This window comes from Venturia canescens, chromosome 8 (genome assembly GCF_019457755.1).
Source record: "Venturia canescens isolate UGA chromosome 8, ASM1945775v1, whole genome shotgun sequence".
Taxonomy (NCBI): domain Eukaryota; kingdom Metazoa; phylum Arthropoda; class Insecta; order Hymenoptera; family Ichneumonidae; genus Venturia; species Venturia canescens.
Window position 1 is genome coordinate 7,385,168 of NC_057428.1, and position 21,915 is coordinate 7,407,082.

General features: G+C 36.6%; 1 protein-coding gene across 1 annotated transcript in view; it reads right to left on the bottom strand.

Moving 5' to 3' along the window:
- The window catches only part of LOC122414415 (proteasome adapter and scaffold protein ECM29), a 69,808-nt gene that overhangs the window by 8,109 nt on the left and 39,784 nt on the right, over positions 1 to 21,915 (bottom strand). Inside the window, exons 13-17 of the mRNA XM_043425676.1 lie at positions 7,313 to 7,488; positions 7,061 to 7,162; positions 6,766 to 6,972; positions 6,568 to 6,682; positions 32 to 215 (exon numbers count right to left, since the gene is read on the bottom strand). Coding sequence (XP_043281611.1) covers positions 32 to 215; positions 6,568 to 6,682; positions 6,766 to 6,972; positions 7,061 to 7,162; positions 7,313 to 7,488 — 784 coding nt within the window. The remainder of the gene's footprint in view (positions 1 to 31; positions 216 to 6,567; positions 6,683 to 6,765; positions 6,973 to 7,060; positions 7,163 to 7,312; positions 7,489 to 21,915) is intronic.

Genomic DNA, 21,915 nt, shown 5'->3' on the forward strand with positions numbered 1-21,915 from the left:
GTTTATTTGAGGGATGATTTTTTTTCATTACCCCGTAGGACTAGTACCCAATTGACCTTCCTCAAACACTTTAGTGTCCGGAGTAACTTGTGTAACCGTGCGTTTGCCCTGTACTAATTGACCCATCAAGGTTGACAAAAGATCGTTGCGACCGTTTGCTTCGCTGCTGTCATATACCAAACCCAGACCCTTCGACGCAATATCTTGTACTACTTCTGCAAACAGACATTTTTAATATTTCTTTATTGATGTGTATTAGGACAATATAACCTTGGTTAATTAATATTAACGGTTGATCACATTTAGCATATTTTACTTTCTTAAGTATTTACGATGGAACACCACGTTTTTCATCAAGAGACTCGGTAGAGTCTCGGGACAAGTACATGGGCAGCCTTGTCGTCTGCTGGCCTGAGGCTCTCGCCGAGACTATACTTTCTCTGAATAAAACGATTCGCGGTGTATATTATTTTCAAAAGTATTATTCATGACTGATCGCGCACGACCTTTGATAAACGTAGGATCATAGTTAATATTATTTTTAAACGCCGATTCAGAGACAGGAGTTATTCGTGAGGATAATGGAACGTGGCTGCGCTGGTGAATCAAACACTTGAACATTTAAAAAGTTTTACTAATAAGATATTTATGAAGCGTCGATGTGGGTCACACGGAAGACGGATACGCGGGTTACGCGTGTTCTTTGACGGTTTAATCGTAACTTGGCCGTAAACACAAGAAACGGAAATGAAATTGATTTGGTTGATATGAAAACGAGATCGAGCAGCGCGAGATTATCGTTACTGGTCGACTTGCAGAAAAATCTACAAATAAGAACTCGTGTATGTCTTAGTCTGAGGAGAGCGCGAGCCGAAGGGAAGTTCGGGGGTACGAAATCGTGCTTGTTTTTGCGTACGTACATAATCCATCGCGAAGAACCAAGGCTACATAGCGCGTGTAATAATAAAGAAATTCTGACATTATTTTGAATTGGATGAAATCTCAAACAATGACCATATTTCGAAATATGGTTTTAGTCCAGTCATGATATATATTTGGTAACGCCACGCAATTATAAAGTACAGAGCGCACGAGAGACATGAGAGTAACCGAGGACGGTTAGACTACTCAGCTCAGACTGATGAGTGAGATACAAAAGTTAGAGGGGGGGGGGGGGGGGGGGGGGGATTCTCGAGAACAGTGACAATTTTGAGAAACGAAAAAAAGTAGTCGACCCAAGATATAAGATTCAAAAAGGATTCACAGTGTTATCAGGGAAACGAATTATACAAAACCAAAAAATAGTGGATCGCATTAATTGATTCTAAACAAAACAAAATAATTTGAAAGATAGTACCTAGATAGCCACTAGTAAAATAGTGGTAATGCTGGTATGCGTATTGGTACTGGACCTACCAAGTACTGATGCACGGTGAGCGTACGGTACTAGTACGTGTTGGGTACGTGGTACTATTACTGATATGCTGTAGACCCTGCATGTAAACTGACATTTGGTGAGAACAATACGGCGTATTACCACGGTACCACCACCAACCAACAATTAACAAACAACGATCTATATATTAGTTTCATTGTTCATTTAACAAACTTTGGCGGTAGCGCCGTGGTAAGCTTTTTGGTTCCTAAGCTGAAGAGCGAGAGATCGATTCCCGCTTTCGTTATTTATTTTTTCAATTAATTCAAATCGAGATTATGCCAAATTGAAACAAATTAGATGCAATTTGATAAGTAGACTAATTTTTCAAAAAAAAACCTTTTCTCTTTTAAAAATGAACAATCATTATACAGCGTATGAATCTTTTCGATTGAAAATATCCCCAATCGAAAATATCTTTTTTGAAAACACATGAAAAACAAAAAATATCGTCACAATAAATTATTCCGTATCCATACCTTAACATTCTAAACGCCGTTTAAAAAAATATAAATAAATTTAAAAAAAAACGATTTTCTAAAGATTTGAACTGTCGAACTTCGAACTTCTAGATGAGCATGTTACCATGTCACCAACTGACATAATAAGATTAATAAAAACGAAACAAATATATAAATCGTGGCTCATTTTTGAAAACCATTTAGTACGTTGTACTTGTACAGTACCAGTACGGTTGTAGAATTCATAGGCCGTACAGTTTCCTCGGTGGAAAGAATATCAACACTCACAAGATACTTTAGTATCCGCTTCCGATTTTGATAATTTTTTTATATTTTTATATTTTTTTAAATGTTATAGTCCATCCAAAAATAAGAGACACGTATTTCTTTTTATCGGCCGAAAGCCATTTTTAAGGGGTGAAATCAACCTCCAAACTTGGACATGTTTTGCGTCTAATAGTGTTTCATATAAATGCACTCAACCGATCGAAACGAAATCCATTGCAAAATGTTCTCTATTTCAAATAACTTATATGACGTATCTAACTTTTTATGCACCCCTATTACATGGGGATGATTCACCCCCGAATATCAAGAATTTTTTCATCTAACAAAAACTTACGATCTGATTTCAATAAAACAAACGCCATTTTTCAAAGCGGAAAAAAATAATATTAACGTGTTTTTTGGTTTTCCTCCGATCAAAAAATTAAGGGGTTAAACCAGTTCTAAAATCTTGAATTTCACTTTGCGCATCGAAATGTTTACATTTAATTCAAATGGTTCCATTATCATTGCGTATCGACTTATATGCTAAATAATATTTATTTCACATGTTCATCGGCTGCCATCATAATCATATAGCGAATCGAATACTTTGACATGCTTTACGTATGTACAGAAGCGTTAGTTTCCGTTCTATTTATATAAGTTTCTATTTTGAACGATTTACGAAAATAAAATAAAATTCAAATATCAAGAGTCGCATCGACAATTCACCGCCTAGAATACAAACAAAGTTGACTTAAGCCTTGCCCTATTGGCGTGATGTTTTTTTTGACCGAGCGCGTACAACGGTCGGTGAGCCGCGTCACTGTTGGCCGGCGGTGTTTATTTAAAATCAACTCGATCTTGAAAAATTATGTAACTAGGCTCAAATGAAGCAGAAAATTATAAAGAATTAAGAAAAAATAATTCTAACATAAAATTTTGGTAATAAATTCGTGAAAACAAATAAATAAACATGCGCTTTACTGCACATGCGTGGATTGAATATTCTCGAACCAGCCGCGACGCAAACAACATTTTTTCGACTAAATGAAATCTTTTTAAATTGAACTTTGTTATAAGATAAGACTCAAAGTAATTCTAAAAATCATAACAAGATTCTAAAATCATAAAAATTATAAAAAGATGCGCAGAACCGATCTAAAATGGAAAAATTCGGCGTTTGAGAACTTTGTAGTCGGGAAACGGGTATAAAAAGCGCTGCGTGACTCATTCGGTAGGCCATCCTTCCTCAAATTTCTGACTCGGAACAATAAGGCTGACCTCAAACAATACGCCCTAATCCCAGCAAGCATAAATTCTTTTTCCTCTTTTCTTATGATGCCTGGATTCTCGGAGCAATTCGGCGACGTTTCGATCCCATAACTCGTGGACGGTAAATTACCTAACCTTGCAGATGCTTAGGTTCTCGAAGAGATTCGGCGATGTTTCGATGCCATAGCCTGGGGTTTGTTCCTTAACCTAACCTATTTTTTTCTTCTTTTGCTTGCTAGAATCAGGGATGATTTTTCTTTTAAATAATTTGTATTTTTATAAATTCTTTCTGTAAATGATTTTTTTAAATTCAGACTTGATACAACTCAGCCCGAGTCAGACTTAATTTTTTTTCACTTTTGTAAACTTTGTAAATTTTGTAAGTTCTTTGATAATCCAAGAGGCCGCGGTACGAATTCGAGGTTATATCGCTTCAAATTAATAATATTTTTTTTTATTGTATAATATGCGTAATTAAAAATTGATCAATTCGAAAACAGCGAGCGCAATAAAATTTCTCACAATCAGCGAGTGCGATCGCGAACATAAATTCGTAATGAATTTATTCTGTAAAATCGATCAAAATTGAATAAATCCGAATTGTTAAATATTTCAAAATCAAAATTCCGCGTTCTCAAGTTTCTTTCATACCTGCTCCTTTTGTAGCCAAGTATTCTTAAAAAAGCCAGCTCGCTCAGGCTAATGCTCGAGAGTTATCTAGAAAACAAAAAAAAATCTGTTTTCGTGGTGATGTCAGATTAAACCATCCACTCAAGATGAAGAAGCTAAAACTGACTTTATATTACTTCAGAAGTTTAGCTGCTGTTTGATTATTGATTTGTCACTATCGTATCCGCTACTGTGAATAACGTATCGTCATTAACATATCTATCAACCCAATGAACGTAATAAGACGGTTGCTTCTTACATTTTAAGTAATAAACATTCCTGACAGTCCTGTGAACAATAATGAAGTGGAATTGAAAGAAAGTTTCGAGAGAATTCTGAAGGCTTCTATGGCAGAGTTCAATCGGTTAGAAATCGTGGAAGATACGACATTAGAATTTCAAGAACCATATAAAGATATCATAGTAGAACCTGTCGAATATAATGATATCGGATGGGGTCTTGCAGAATCTCCATCAAGCCCTGAAGCGTGTACTGACCATGAAGAAGATTTGAGTGATGAATACAAACAAAAAGCGGTAGAATTTTGGAGAAGTGCAAAAACGAAACGAAATAGGAAAATAGAAACAGTACAAGAGAGTTTTAAACTTGTCAAGTCAGCGCGCCAGTTGAGACGCTGGGTTCACGAGGTGAATAAAGGCGGTACTTACAAAGAAAAATTGTCGCGTATTTCTGAATATACAATTAATAATTTCAAAAGCGCTATAGACGCAGGACTCACTGTGCACAATATCGGTCTGCGAAGGTGGGTATTACAGGCTCAAAAATTGATCGAACACAAATATGCGTTTCAGCGCATCCCCAACATGGATTAAATTTTTTTTTTTAATGCATCGAATAACAAGTAGAATAGTTAATAGATTCGTAACGAGGAAGACCTTCGAATCAAAGAAAGAATTACAAAACCTTGCTCATAAATTCGTGTCTGAAGTTCACGTAAAAATTAAGGAATATGGCTTAAAAAATATTTATAATTCCGATCAAAACGGATTCCAATTAGAAATACATTCGGGACGAACTTTAGCAGATGAAGGCACAAAACAAGCGGAATGTCTTGTACAATTTGTTTCAGCGGCGACTCATAGTTATACCATACAGCCAAAAATTTCCACGGAAGGAAAATTGCTGTCACTACTTCTTATCATTTTGAAAGAGCCTTCTGGATGGTTAGAACCGATTGTAGATCATACTATTTTTCAACCTTCCAATGTCTTCATAAATGTTTCGAAATCTGGCAAGGCAACATCGGGTACGTTTGTATATGATACTTTGATTGGGAAAAATAGATCTGCACCTTATATTAAATGCATTTGTTTACAGAACATTTCAAAATATGGCTTCAAGAAGTGTTTTTCCCAAACGTCGGTGAGAAAAGTGTCCTTTTGATTGACGCTTAGAGTGGACACTACCCCAGAGTTGTCGACGAAGGTTCATCGCATAACGAAAAGATTTTTACAATGATTATACCAAGAGGGACAACGGGGGATGGGATATTCAGTCCCTTGACGTTTTCGGATTTAAAATTTGGAAAAATTATTATAAGATCTAACCTATACTATTATTAAGAACATTAAATTAATAATGAATCGCATTTCAAAAACGTTTTATCCAGATTCTGCCGTACAATTTCGTTTTTTTTTATGATTGATTTTTTATTGAATGAATAGTGGTGGGCCGGACAAGTACTTTTAACACATATACAAACATAATTTGTATCGATCCAATCGAAGTCGAATTTTGTGAATAATACCAGAGGATCCTGAAAGTCTGAAAAGAATCGATTTCCTTATAAGTCTCTGCCACCATGGAGTAAGAAATGATTAGCATTCATGTGATTTTTTTGGATTTAAAAGCTTCTTAGAACAATTCCATAATCTTGAAAATTGGAGTTACTCATAAATCACTTGTCCTCCGATTGATATCATAAATTTTAGTGCCGCACGTAACTCAAGTGGTAACTTTTTTCAATTTATTAAAAAATACTTGGCCTCGAATTGATATAATTAATTTTATTGCTGTAAGTAACTTGGATGGATTTTTTTTTAATTGATTTTATTATTGGAATAAGATAAGAAAAATGGGGCACCGTTTCTCAAAATGTTTTCAAGCGTGATATTTCGGTTTTTTATTTCTCATGTTTCATTTGAATTTTTTTTCACTTTACCAAATAATTATAGATTTGTATTTTCTTTTTCAAAATTTGTGAAATTTTTTCCAATTGTTAGAACTTTAACATAAAAAATCAGAGGGGGGTGACCACCGCCATTTTTCATCAGGGTTGTGGTGGGGAGACACCTCCTCCCACCATTCCCCTATTCCCCCGATGTACAGAGGGTCACTTTATATACTTTTACCGCTTGATGTACTACTGATTGTGAATATCTCTAAATCAGGGTTAGTTGTTTCTTACTTCACTGAAGTAAAACCATTTGTTTATCTTACCGTTATTCTCTGACAATAAATCCATAAATGCATCTTGGATCGGTCGCAATCGGGTTGCTATGTGTTGTCGTTTATAATTGTGCTTTACGATCGCAAGCAACCAGATCGAAACGGCCTGTTGAAATTGCCGAAAAAAGAATGTAATTCACCGTAACAAAAATATGATGCGGTCTTTTTACTAGGTAAAACGTTTCTCACCTGTCTCGAATTTGGGTGCGGAATACGAGAAAGTTTCAACAGTTCGTCAGTCACAAAAGCCAATAAATCATCACTTTCTTGAGTATAAGAAATGTTGTATTCGCACGAAAGAGATTTCCAGATGTTCCGAGCTTCTGGCGAAGCTGGACCTTGTACGCACAATACAAGAGATTCGGCCGTTGACAGATGGATTGAAATATCTTTTGTCTATATATTTGAAAAAATTTCAATCAACAATTGCATAATTTTTTGAAAACGATATATTCTGTGTGGGGTCAGAAATAGAATCACCAACCTCGTTCGCTAGTTGGATCAATTTTTCGGTGATCATTTTTGTATAAGGAAAATTTTCACCGATGCAAAGTTGCCCTAATGAGTAGATCGCCGTTTCTTTGATCTACAAATTTTAATTTCTGATAAAATATATTTTCTTTCGCTTGCTTATGAAAGTAACATTATTGCATATGTAAATGTAGAGTTTTGAACCAAATATCAAATGTGATTCGAATTTTCATGGAATAGTGTTACTTTGATGAAAGAAACTTGCCTTCTGACTCATTTTAACATTATTAAGAATAGAGAATAATGTTTCAACGATAATTTTCTTGTTAGGATGTTCATTTCCTTCATTAGGTATCGGAAGGGCAAAGGTTTTGCCTAACATGCCGATGCCTTGAACAGCTGCTCCCAATAATAGCTCTGTAGTACTCTCGAAGAAAGACCCTGAAACAAGAGATATTGTCTGAAGCCAAGAAAAAATTGAGAATGCATTATGCAATGAAAAGATCGGTGTTTCTCTTTTAACCGTAATCACTCACTTGGGATCTAAATGACCTCATTTGTCGTGTGATTCTACCCTTTTTTCTAGCAAGCGACACTGTGGAATACTGTGCAACACGGTATCGTGTGGTGCTCATGTTATTTCGCTCTTGTTAGAGCGCATTGTGTAACACAGTGTCGCTTGCTGGAAAGCTCCCCAGAGAAATGTGAGTGATTATAGTTAATCCTGATGCAGAGAAGGGATAGGAATTAGAGAAAGGTAGAAGGAAAACGAAGAAGGAGAGAAAAATACAAATTCAGTGATCTGATAACGAGAATAGCCGCATCAGAAGCGTCGTGAGCTCTCTTTTAGTCTAATCGTCGATATTATTTAAATTTTGAGAATAACCGCGTAAAGTATTCGTTTACATCTCATAAAAATTTCAAGTCAAAAAGTTGGATTTCGAGTATAATAGCCGTACCTCCTTAGCTATTCAGCTGCTATTTTTCTATGTAATCAGATTGACATTTATAAAGTGTTTCACCAGCACTACGATTAATTTGCGAATCGGATTGTAAAAACCATCCAGTTTTTTTATTATTGCCGTTATATTTTGCAATACCTTTATACTTCTAAGTTGTTTCTAGTAACTTGAAGGTTCAAGCTACAAGATACTCATGGAAAAAAGTGTATATTTATTTAACTATAAAAATACTTTAAAAAAATAAAAAAAGATCGCCAAGTATTAAAAGACTAGGATACTTCTAGGATAGTCAAGAATAGTAAATGAATTTCAGTTTCTGCAGAGAATCGTGTTACACCTTCAATGATGTCGACTAAAGAGTTTTGTGACTTCAAGCGTTCCCAGAATGATTTTGCAATTAAGAGATTGTTATTCTGATTTTATGAACAAATTCACTGTCAAAATTACATACAAACTTGGCGTGGATGGTTTTCAAATGGAAGCTCGGGAAGACACGATTGATCAAATATACTATTCAAATCGATACTCAATTAGTTTCATCAACGGTAGTAAAAAAAATTCAATTCCTCGATGGAATAAGAAATTAATCGTTTAATGAATAAAATAGATTCCTGAAATATATAAATGATAAATGATCCCTGAGATATATATACAGATTTACTTTGGTTTATTCGGGAGAGCGGTTGGTCCGATGGACAAGGACTCGGGCCCGCAATCTGCGGGTCCCGGGTTCAAATCCCGGCCAAGACACCAATAAAAATTGAAAATATTTTCAAGTGTTCCTGCTGTGGTCCCGGGTAGTTCGGACTCCACCTTGATAAATCCACGGCCAAACACCTCTCTGTGATGCATGGGAGGTCGGTGTACGGCTTCGGGGGCCTCCCTTGGACGGTTTTCATCGTGCGATGATGGCCCTGCTTTAGCCGTGTACTGACTGGCGCAATGTACCACAGTAAAGGAGATCCATGTTTGAGCACCTCTGGTGGGGGAGCGCTTGAGCGTACTCGCACTGCCACCCAAGGGGATCAACCAAGTACCGGCTGTATCGGCAAGGTTTTCTGCAGTTTCTCTTCGCCCTCGGCAAATGCGATACAGTGGGGAGTAAGTCGGCTGCAGCCGCAATGGGCTGGGGAAAAAATGTGGAATGGCAGCAGGGCGGGGGAGGGGGGGGGGGGAGACCGTAAAAACCGAGTAGGTATACGAGTGGAAAAAATTAATAATAAAAAAAATATATATATACTTTGGTTTATTCGAAAAGTCACTACGACCTTTTTTACGGGTGCTACGTAATTTCGAAAGACGTTGATTTTTTATTTGTTTGATTCCCGTTTCAATTGGACCGCGTTTTCAGATAAAATTTTTTGTCCTTAATTCTACGAGCGAATCCTCAAAAGTCGAGGCTTTAGTTTCAATTTTTTTATTGGAAACGATTTTTTTCGCTCAATCATCGCGTTTTAGAAAAAAAAAAATTTGAAAATTCCCGCGTATCGCGGAGAATATTGGATTTCGCAGGATATTTCAAGCGTAAGGAGAGTCGCGTCATCGATTGTTTATTCACTGAATTTGTTTTTACATTTTTCTCCATTCAATTTCCAGTGGAACTTCAAGTACCTTGATTGTCGTAACTCTGAAACAATGAGCTTTTTTATAAAATTTGAAGGGAGAGAAAAGTTTTACCTTTTATTCAATTTCAGCTCATGAGAATATTATCAGATTTTTAAAAATTTTTACTTCAAACAGTTATGGATTGATCTAGGTTTTTCGAGTCATGAAATCGTATTAGAATATCCGAAGTAGGAAAAGTATCATTTTTGTTTTTGAATTTTTTATTGATCGGTTTCTTCATAATAAGACACATGGCACGAAGCACTGAAGTGCAATCTTAAGAAATTCGTAGAAAAGATATCGTGAATTGTGTAGAAAGTACTCATCAAATGTTTATCTTATATAAAAGAAACTATTTTTGGTATGCAGCACTTTTTTTCACAATCCGCGAAATTCACAAGTTTTTAAAAAACGAGCATTGGCGTCTCATACTACGTATACTTGTTGACAGGTATTGTATCATATATTGAAGCGAAACACACTCTCAAACACTTATTTCGACAACATGGCACGCACGAGTGTTTACATCGGCGGCCATGTTGGAAAACTGTCACTTCGCAAAGCGGCGCTCGGGAAGCGAGGCACTCAGCGCTGCCAACTCAATTTCGCTTTACCAAAATTCCCTAGACTCGCAAAATTCTTGATTTAATTCAATTTTAATTAAATAATATTATTCTTGTTCAGAAAATTAATGCGGATCATTAGAAAAACATATTTTGAACAAATGGGTGAAGATTTCAGAGTAAAATCATTTAAAAATTTAAGAAAACTTTTCTTTGAAAGATCGAGCGTGCACAGTGCGCATGCGCGATGACCTACATTCAACAGGCACGTGCAAGAACGTGACTTTCGGTAAATTTGTGAATAAAATAAAATAAAAATAATCTTATGGAGAGAATTGATAGAAAATAAAACAAAATAATGGAGAAAGTCATAAAATGCATTAAAATTGATCAAAAAACTGTTTTATTGAATTATATTGAATTCTTGCACATGCGCGGTGTGACTACAGCTCGACTCAGCCAATTGGGACCTACGCGAGGGAGTTAACGCACCAATCAGAGAATTTAGAGTGGGAGTCCCTGTTTCGAGATTAAGTTGCGCAGCGAATTAGAGTAAGGGACAAAGTCCAAGCGCGTTATTATTATTATTTCCTTTGTTCGAGAGAGTATAAAAACCCGAGCGCAGAAGCTCCGGTAGCTAGTCTCGTCTTGAATCTCGCCACGCTAGACTCGCTAAAGTAACAACGCTCACTGAGCAGACAAAGAGCCAGTCACGTCTCGAATCCTTGAGAGCTCGACTCGCATGCCGATAACCAAAAGCCAGTCTTGCCTCCGGATTTCGCCGCGTGTACTCGCCATTAAAACGAGAATAAAGAAACATCAAATTTTTCACTCATTTTAAAAATCGCTCTAAAATCAAAGAGCAAAATAACATTAATATTATACCACTCAGAATTCAAATAGAATAACACCTTTCCTCTCTCACGCTAAGAGGGCCGGGTTCATTCGATTTTGTTTGAACTCAAGATTCGTAGGTGAGAGTTTCCGATCTATCCAGGAGGGCCGGGACAGTTCGATTCCGTTCTGTCTCAAGATTCCTGGTAGATTTCCAATCCTTTTTCTATCCAAGAGGGCCGTGGCCGTTCGATTTCGTTCGGTCACAAGATTCTTGGGTAGGACTCCTACCTTTCCACGCCAGAGGGGCCGGGACAGTTCGGCTTCGTTCTGTCTCAAGATCTCTGGGTGGATTCTTTTCCATCAACGAATCATTGTTTTCTGAGTGGCGATTAAATTCATTAAAAATTATCAAACTCAAGCAAGTTTTGTTTATTCTCAAAACGAGACAATTTCGAGTCATTTACCATTTTGAGCTAATTATTCGAAACCAATTTAACTCACTAAAAATCATTCATTTGGATTATATCGAGCCTTTAAGAGTGGAAAAGTAAATAAAGCTCACTCGTCACACTTTTTTGCATTATATAGAATCATAAAAAGTGAGTTCATAAAATTATAGCTCAATTATCAAGTTATCAAATAAAATTAATTAAAAATTTATCAAAACCAGCGTTGGCGAAATTATTATTGTTATAATTGCGAGAAATGTTAGAAACAAATTCCTTCATGCGAGATAATAATTATTATAATTTCGAAAAATAGATAATTGCGAAATTCCAATACAAAGAAAAATACCGGAAACAAAATTCTCATGCAAAACAAAATTCATTTATTTTTGTAATTTAATCCGTGAATATTCAAAATTTAATAAATAATTTGTTATTTTCAATTTAATTTCATTTTACTTTTGTTTTTCTTTCATGCCCGCTCTTCTTTAATGTAGAATTGCTCGAATCCACGCGTGACGGTGTGCACAAGCACAAACGTACCGTTACAATATATACAAAAAAAAAGTCGGGTCAATTCTGGTAATAATGTAGCATATGCGTACATATTGAAATCTCGTTTTCAATTTTTAACCGATTGAGACGAAAAATGATTGAATAGGGTTTTTGTGTCGCTGAAAATCGATTTCCGGGCTTAATTTTCACCTTGAAAGAGGTGAAAATCGAGCGTTAAGGCTGAAATTGTTAGATTTTTCAATGGAAAGTTTTTATGCGATATTGTATGAAAATTTCTATATTCGCATTGTCAATAAATAAATTTTAAAAAATGTTTAACTGTGAAAAAATATGAGATCTATTGTAACATATACAGTGAATGAATTACGTTTCCTGTAGGAATTCTGAATTTTGGAAATAAAAAAAAATGAGATCATTTTCTAACGTAGCCAAGTACAGTGAATGAATTAAGGTTCTTGTGGAATTCATTCGTGTACACTTTTAGCCCTAATCCCTCACTTATTCATAAAAATTTTCCAGCAAACGTCACAGAGCAACAAAGGTTTCTCGAATAATTCTGCAATTATTAAGAGATTATCATCTGTTTTTATGCTAGCACGGGTTATAAACTTAAAACAGTTTACGCGTACAAGTGCATGCATTGTATCTATATGATGAACTGCACAAATTCATTTTCAACATTACACACAAGCTTGGCGTGCATGGTTTTCAATCGGAAGCTCGGGAAGAGACAATTGTTTAAATTTACTATGAAAACAATAATTAATTAGAATTGTATGAACGAGTGTGAAAAAAACCGATCCCCCAATAAAATAAGAGGGGCCCTGTTATATAATGATTTGGTAAACAATACAGATGGGTGAAATTTGTGGATAAAATTGAACAATTAAACGAACGGATAAAGAAATGAAATCAATCAATCCCTTTATATGCCTTTATCTTGTACGGATAGATACGGCCATTCTTTCATGCCCATACGCATTTTAATTTATCGACGCGTCACTTTCACTCGTTTGTCCGTACACTCTTTTTTTTACCAAATGGGCAGATGATTGGATGAATTACACAAGTATTGAAATGGATGAACAAAGAAGTAAGCTGTGTAAACATTGATTTGAGAAAAGAAAACGCGTTGAATACGAAACTTTTGGAGTAATGAATTTATCAGTCAAACTGGTCAAGAATAGATATTTTTCTTTGTGTACACAGCGCGAGATCTTACGTCGAACTACTCAATAAAATAGTTGGATGGAAAAGGGATGGCAAATTAAAAAACAATTACATGAGAGGATCATCAAGTTTTCTTCAAATATATGGACGGATGAGGCATTCCTTCGCCGAGCTTCCGATTGAAAACCATGCACGCCAAGCTTGTGTGTAATGTTGAAAATGAATTTGTGCAGTTCATCGTATAGATACAATGCATGCACTTGTACGCGTAAACTGTTTTAAGTTTATAACCCGTGCTAGCATAAAAACAGATGATAATCTCTTAATAATTGCAGAATCATTCGAGAAACCTTTGTTGCTCTGTGACGTTTGCTGGAAAATTTTTATGAATAAGTGAGGGATTCGGGCTAAAAGTGTACACGAATGAATTCCACAAGAACCTTAATTCATTCACTGTACTTGGCTACGTTAGAAAATGATCTCATTTTTTTTTATTTCCAAAATTCAGAATTCCTACAGGAAACGTAATTCATTCACTGTATATGTTACAATAGATCTCATATTTTTTCACAGTTAAACATTTTTTTAAATTTATTTATTGACAATGCGAATATAGAAAATCATTTAAAACGACGGTCACGACCTTTTAATACTTGGCGTGCCTTTTTTACTTTTTGAAGTTTTAATATTTACTGATTTCACTTCTTTTTGCGAGACGTGACAACTATATAGGAATCGTCTTTCATTCACTATATTTGTCAACTTCAGAAAACGATCTCATTTTTTTTTCTATTTTGAAGTTTTTTATTGATAATACAAATATAGAAAATTATTGGAAACTACGGTCGCGACCTTTTAATAATTGGCGTTCTTTTTTTACTTTGTCAATTATTTTTTTTTCTAATTTAGCTTATTTTTTAGAGGCGTGACAATATTTACTTAAGAAAAAAAATACATTCATTGTCTTCGACGAAAATTTTTAAAACGATTTGTTTCAAGTTGAGTGCTTTTCTCTATGTGCCAAAAGCAATCGACACAGCCAATTTTTCTATATAGACGGACGAAAACTGTGCGGTTATGTTCATGTGAGTTGAAACCTTTTACAAGCAATAATGGTGACGATTTTGATTATCCATTCAGCAAATCGAATTTTCCAATGAAAGATTGGGAAATTCCTATGCAATGGGATGATATTTTCATTTCCTATTCCTTTTTTTGAAAAGTTCCCCTTGTTTACTTGGAAAAATGATTTTTGAAACTATCTTCTTTTCATTCATGGATTCCATGTTGACATGGATACTGTCAATGGTTTGCAATGTCCAAGGAGATGTTTCCATGGTATTCAATGTTTAAGACCACAGCTTTATGGTTATTGGTGTCCAGTGATATTTTTTTAATGGTCTTCTGTAACGTCTGAACCTGCCTCGTCAATGCAAACTATTAAATCGCAGATCTAGATATCGATAACTATGAGGAAATATATCGTAAACCATTGCACCGTTTACCTAAATATCGGGAAATATAAAATTGGCGAATATATATTGAAAAATACGAAGGCATCCACCTAGACATCGAAAACCCTATAGTCGCCAAACTAAACATCGTAAACTATAGAGCCGACGACCTAGATATCGAAAAGCTTAGAAAAACTCACCACACTATCGGAAACTATGGAGCCATTGACTTTCATATCGGGAACCATTGACAAATTCACCTTAACATCGGAAACTATGGAGCTATCGACCGGGATAGTGAAAACTATGAAGTCGTCAACCTAGTCCACGAAAACAATGGGAAAACATACCTGGACATTGAAAACTACGGAGCCGTTGATCTAGACCTCGAAAAGCATGAAGAAACATACCAAGGCGACGAAAGCCATGGAGAAATATACCTAGCCATCGAAAACCATGGAGCTGTCGATGTAGACATCGAAAACAATGGAACCGTCGACCTAGACCATGAAAACCATGGAGAACCATAACCAAACATCGAAAACTATGGAATTGTTGACCTAGCATCAAAAGCCATGACGGAATATACCTGGACCACGAAAACCATGAAGGAACATACGTAGACATTTAAAACTATGAAGAAATATACCTGGACATCCAAAACCATGGAGGAATATACCTAGACATTGAAAAATATATAGACACATACCTAGACATCGAAAAGTATGGAGTCATCGACCTAGATCACGGAAATGATGAAGAAATATACCTAGAAAACAAAAACTATGGAAACTCAGACCTAGCCATCGAAAACTGTGGAACCATCAATTTAGACCACGAAAACCATGGAGAAACATACCCAGACATCGAAAAACATGGAGGAATATATCTGAACCACGAAAACCATGATGAAACATGCCTAGACATTGAAAACCATGGAGGAATATACCTGGACGACGAAAAACATGGAGGAATATACCTGGACCACGAAAACCATGGAAGAATCTACGTAGACCACGAAAACCATAGAAAAACATATCCATACATCGAAAACCATGAAGGAATATACCTGGACCACGAAAACCACGTAGGAACATATCCAGACATCGAAAACCATGAAGGCATATACTTAGACATCAAAACCCATGGAAGAATTATCCTAGACCACGAAAACCATGAAGAAACATGCCTAGACATTGAAAACCATGGAGGAATATACCTAGACATCGAAACCCATGGAGGAATTATCCTCGACCACGAAAACCCGAGAGAAACATACCTGAACATCGAAAACTGTGGAGCCGTCGACCTCAACTGCGAAAACCATGAAGAAACATACCCAGACCACGAAAACCATGAAGAAACATATCCATACATTGAAAACCATGGAGAAATATACCTGGACCACGAAAACCATGTAGGAACATATCCAGACATCGAAAACCATGAAGGAATATACCTAGACATCAAAACCCATGGAGGAATTATCCTAGACCACGAAAACCATGAAGAAACATGCCTAGACATTGAAAACCATGGAGGAATTATCCGAGACCACGAAAACCATGGAGAAACATACCTGGACATCGAAACCTGTGGAGCCGTCAACCTCGATCGCGAAAACCATGGAGGAATATATCTGGACATAAAAAACTATGGGGTCGTCCACCTAGAAATCGAAATTCGCGATAGAATGTACCTAAACCTAGTCCTCCAAAACCCATGATCTATCGCCCTAGACATCCTCGAAAAATCCAGCGGCGTCGACCAGAATTTTATATTTTTTTATTTTTATTATTTATTATATAATTATATACATATTTTATGCGCAAACCAGGAGCTGGTATTGCCCCCGCTGTGCGCCCATTCTCTGTCTCTCTCGCTCGGCGACGCAGAAGGAGAGGGGGTGGCCGCGTTCAGCGCAGTGCGTGACGTAGAGTGTGACAAAAGTAAGAAATCGTGCAAAGGACGTAAGTCCAAATGTAAACAAGCGTAACTTACGCCCCTCTGTCTCTGAGAAAATGAAAATCCCGAAATGATGGATTTTAAATCACTAACGTTACATATCTCAGGATCTACTGGACGGATTTACTTGCAACAAAGACCAATGGAAAGAGAAAAATCGAAAAAAAATCGTCACAAATTTTCAAGTTCTTTTATGAAATGGTTTATTTGTGAGAACCATTTGAAAATTCTGTGACGTCATAAAACCGGCATATTCGCGTATATAAGAGTAGCGGCAGGGCTCGCGCTGGCTTTTCTTTTGCGCTGCAGTTTTTCCTTTTAATACTTGGCGTCGAGCCGCTACCGCGTCTCTTGATTCCAAGTTCCACACTAAACTCTTTTGTCGAAATAAAATTAAATTCACTGTTGTGCCCGTACATCGCACTCATTAAAACAAATTAAGCACTCTCAGCGCAAACGCAGCAATGATGAAATATCGATGCTCCCGAACGAGCGCATCGACCCTCGATGTCAACATCGAAACTTCCAGAAGGAAATCTAGGTTATATTCGCACGAGAAGGGGAAAACCCCCAAATCTATAAAATTATCGACTAACCCAAAATTCGACAGTCTTTGACGAGAATTGTAACGATCGGTCTCGAGGCAATAAAACTTCGAATTTGTAACTTCTTAAATAAACTTATTGTTAACTTGTTGTAAAAGTATCGAGTTGGAGTTCAGCTCTTTTGGCCTAAATCCCTTTAATACTCGTCCTTGATAACTCGTCCCTTCGCGACGGTCTTCGCGGACACAACATCACCATCCCCGAAGAGTTGAAAAATAAGGGTTGGGGTGAAATTTTCAGTTTTTTCAATGGGAAGTTTTTATCAAGAGACTCGGTAGAGTCTCGGGACAAGTACATTGACAGCCCTGTCGTCTGCTGGCCCGAGGCTCTCGCCGAGTATACTTTCTCTGAATAAAACGATTCGCCATGGTGGGGGTAAAATTGGCAAGTGATTTTTTTGAATTACCGAAGTTATGAGTCATCTGAGGCTTTGAAAATTGAACTTTCAGCTAATTAAGAAATTCTCTTTCGATTGCGCCGAAAATCAACACGATCGGTGGCGTAATTGCTGAGAAAAAACTTTGCACGGGCTCAAGATTATGCAAAAGTTACTGACACATCACGAGTTCGACGTATACGTATACGCGTTTTGACTTAGTTAGTGGTAGTAGAGTTGTTGCCTCTACGCATTCTGATTGGCTCAACGGTCGGCTCCTCCAGCTGCTAGGCCGACCGCGGGTGGGGCTCAAGAGTTAGAAGGCCTAAAATAGCGAACAGGAATTCTGTATATCTATATATGCGTTATACAGAATGCCTGTTCGCCATTTTAGGCCTTCTAACTTTTGAGTCTTACCCCGACCACGCTCAGACTCCGTAAATATTATATATATATATAAACCATGTGTCAGTTTTCGATCATCGTATAAACAAACGGAGTTTTGTCATTATGGAATGCGTGTGGGATATATAAAAAAAAACTTTCGTCATCTAACGAAGTGCATAGTACTAAAACCTGTGGAATGCTAAACTAAACCGGTATAAAAGCAGTCGTGTAAATGTAGTCTGGTGTGTGAAAAAGAATAAAATAAAGAAATACGCGGTGCATGTCGACGAAACTTTTTAAGATTTCATTAATTCGTTTGACTGAAAATAAGTTTATCATTTATATCATTTGTTAGTAGGTTATAAGATATCAATACATCGATACGCACATCCGAAATCACCCGAGACTTGTTTTTATACTGAACGTCATTTTGACAGGTGAGGTTATGATCCCCAAAGTGCTGTTGTGTGTGGACTCTAATTAATAAATGAAAATGGTTAGTGAAAAGTGGTTAATATTTATTTTGTTAAAACTTGTGGTATACTAAACCGGTATAAAAGTGGCCGCGTAAATGTAGACTCTGTGTGTGCAAATAAAAAATATAAAAAAATGCGCGATGCATATGTCAACGAAACTTTTCAAGATTTCATTATTTCGTTCGATTGGAAATAAGTGTCAACTAAGATAATCTTTCAATTAAACCAGAGTTCGCGGAATATTGTCCAGTGTAAATATATCATCAGTTGCGTGATTACATATCATGTGTAATAATGTAGGTCATATATACGAGTTCCCTTTGATAGCTGTGTGGTAACGAACCGGCCGGGGTTTGACGTTACGAAGTGCTGGACAAATGTAACAAACGTTCGCATAGTTAGTGAATAATATAAATAAGGTAAATCAGTTTATCAAAAATAGGTCTGAAACATTGTAAGAAAAAATTTTCGTCAACCTATAACGTCAAATTTTCTTTTTGTGATCTGAAATATTATGGTTGATAATTAATAAAACAAGAACACACGGAACTGTTAGTATATACAGGGTGTCCCATTTTAATCTTACACCTGACTTTTCTCGGAAAATATTGCTCGGATCAAATATTGTGTGGAACAAAACTTTTAGGGGTTGAAGGGGGACGTTTGATAAAAATTGGTTTGTGGATCCAAAATTCAAAATGGCGGCTTTAGAATGGCCTAAATGTTTTTTTCGAACAAAAACATAACTTTTTTTCTTCACCAAAAAATTTTTCAGCGCAAAACCAACAACTTTTGTTGGAAAAATTTTTTGATTAAGTTGATATTTTTTAAGTGAGAACTTCATTTTCAACTATTTTAGAGGTATCCAGGATGCACCGCGAAGAGATCTTTAACGTACCAAGTGCAAGTGCGTTTGCGTGTGCGTCTGCATATGCGTGCATAAGTGCAGGTGCATGTGTGTGTGTTTTTTATTTTCATTTTATTTTTCAACTTTTTTTAAAAAGAGGGGCATGCAATGCCTTTATGCCGATAGGTACGAGCTCACAAGGATTAGGTCTCTGCGCTTCGTCACTACCGCAGTGTTTTTGGACTCCAAACCCTCCTTGTGAGTGTACTCTGATCCCTCCCTAGAGATGTTCAAAGATCCCTCCATTCATGTTTAAACATGCCTGAACTCTTCTCTCAAAACCATCAACTGTGCGTAGGAGAACATCTCTCAGGATCGCACGGCAGGCAGCTCTTATCCGCTCCTTCATGTTCTCTCGTGATTCACGTCGATACAAATTTTCAGCTCGGAAGTAATTGCCCCAACACCTCCCTAAAATAAGGAGCATATCAACGATTTCGTTGGGACTGAAATCAGCCATTGTTGCTAATTTTCAGAAATTTCCTCTAATTTAAGAACTTTTAAAAATTTCGAAAATCAAGAATTTTTCTCTGATTTCAGAACCTTTACAAATTTTCGATTTCGTCTCTTGCTAATGGCTGCGGAGTCAGAAGATAAACGTTTCAATTAATTTTTCATCCGTGGGCGATCACAATGACTTCTAAAATAAAAAATTCTTCTCTGATTTACAACTCAAAAGTAGGCGTAAGTCTCGCTTACGTGAACTTATCTTTAAGCGTAAGCCTCGCTTGCGTGTACTTATCTTTAAGCGTAAGCCTCGCGTACGATTAAAGGTAAGTTCACTTTGTAAGAGATTAAAGAAAACATCATTGGTAGTACTGACGTAGTCTGACTTTGCGTAGTCCTTTTACTTTTAGAGTTTTAAATCAGAGAAGAATTTTTTATTTTAGAAGTCATTGTGATCGCCCACGGATGAAAAATTGATTGAAACGTTTATCTTCTGACTCCGCAGCCATTAGCAAGAGACGAAATCGAAAATTTGTAGTAAAGGTTCTGAAATCAGAAAAATTCTTGATTCTCGAAATTTTTAAAAGTTCTTAAATTAGAGGAAAATTCTGAAAATTAGCAACAATGGCTGATTTCAGTCCCAACGAAATCGTTGATATGCTCCTTACACGCAAATGCACTTGCACTTGGTACGTTAATGATCTCTTCGCGGTCCATCCTGGATACCTCTAAAATAGTTGAAAATGATTTTCTCACTTAAAAAATATCAACTTAATCAAAAAACTTTTCCAACAAAAGTTGTTGGTTTTGCGCTGAAAAATTTTTTGGTGATGAAAAAAAGTTATGTTTCCATTCGAAAAAAACATGTCGGCCATTCTAAGGCCGCCATTTTGAATTTTTTTTTTTTCATTCCAGGGTAGCTGGACCTGCGGAAATTGATTCTGCACTCAGAACTCGTAGAAAATGACTGGAACAATGTTAATTTGGTAAATGAGGATAAAATGCTGTGGGATAAGTGTAATTTCAAAAGGCGAACAGCTCCTCTATTAAGAAACACATGAATAATTTTTATTTCACAAAGTTCACGGAAAACGTCGACCTTAACGCCAACGGAAGGAGCGGCTAAACAGCACGCCTTTAGAGTTTTTTATCAATTTCAGCTGTGGTTAGGGAACGCAGATGTGATAGCAACAGACTGGGGGTGGAAAGTGAGGGACAACCGATTAATACCGATAGGGAGTACCGATCCTCCTATTCCCAAGCAGTTGCTCGATCACATTTCGTGTTCCTGCAGTAAAAAAGGGTGCATAGATGCTTCGTGTAGCTGTAGAAAACATGGTCTGCAGTGCACACTGTATGGACTGATATACGTCACAATTTGGAGGCACAATATCAGCAAGAACAGTCGGACAATCAAAGCGAAATGGAGGATGATGATTTAATTGAAATTGAAACTAGCATCCCCGGTGGAAGTACGAATGAATTTGTCAACGAATCGGAGGTTCCAAAATCCGCTAAAAGAATAAAACTCCAATAATTACTGTTTCCGATCTGCGTTTCGTAATATTAACCCCTTCACTGTGAGTGACACGTATAGGGGCAAAAAAAAGTCGTGCCATTTTTGTGTCATGACACGTATAGGGCATTTAAAAAAAAACATATTTCTACTGCACCGATTCGATTGAAATTTGGTACACTATGGTTTTTGGAGTCGCTGATTACGAATTCAACATCAGATTTTCAAAATTCAAAATGGCGGATCCAATATGGCTGACGCAAATTCGAAAAATGGTTTGGATTCGACGAAAGTGAGTACCTCATGGTTTTTGGGGTCGCTGAATTCGAATTTTACATCAGATTTTCAAAATTCAAAATGGCGGATCCAATATGGCGGACGCAAATTCGAAAAATGGTTTGAATTCGACGAAAGTGAGTACCTTTATTCTTAGTCCTTCTTCTTACTTCTTCAAAGAATGAAAATTCGATTTTTACTCTATTTGACACCCTCAAGAAAAATATATTGGTTCTCCCAATCCTTCGATGATGACCGTGTGTGAGATGGTGAGTTGATTATTAGAGAACGACGATGGGATCATAGATCAACTTCGGGTCAAAAGAGAGCGATTCAAGGGTATAGTGGATGCCCCTAGGA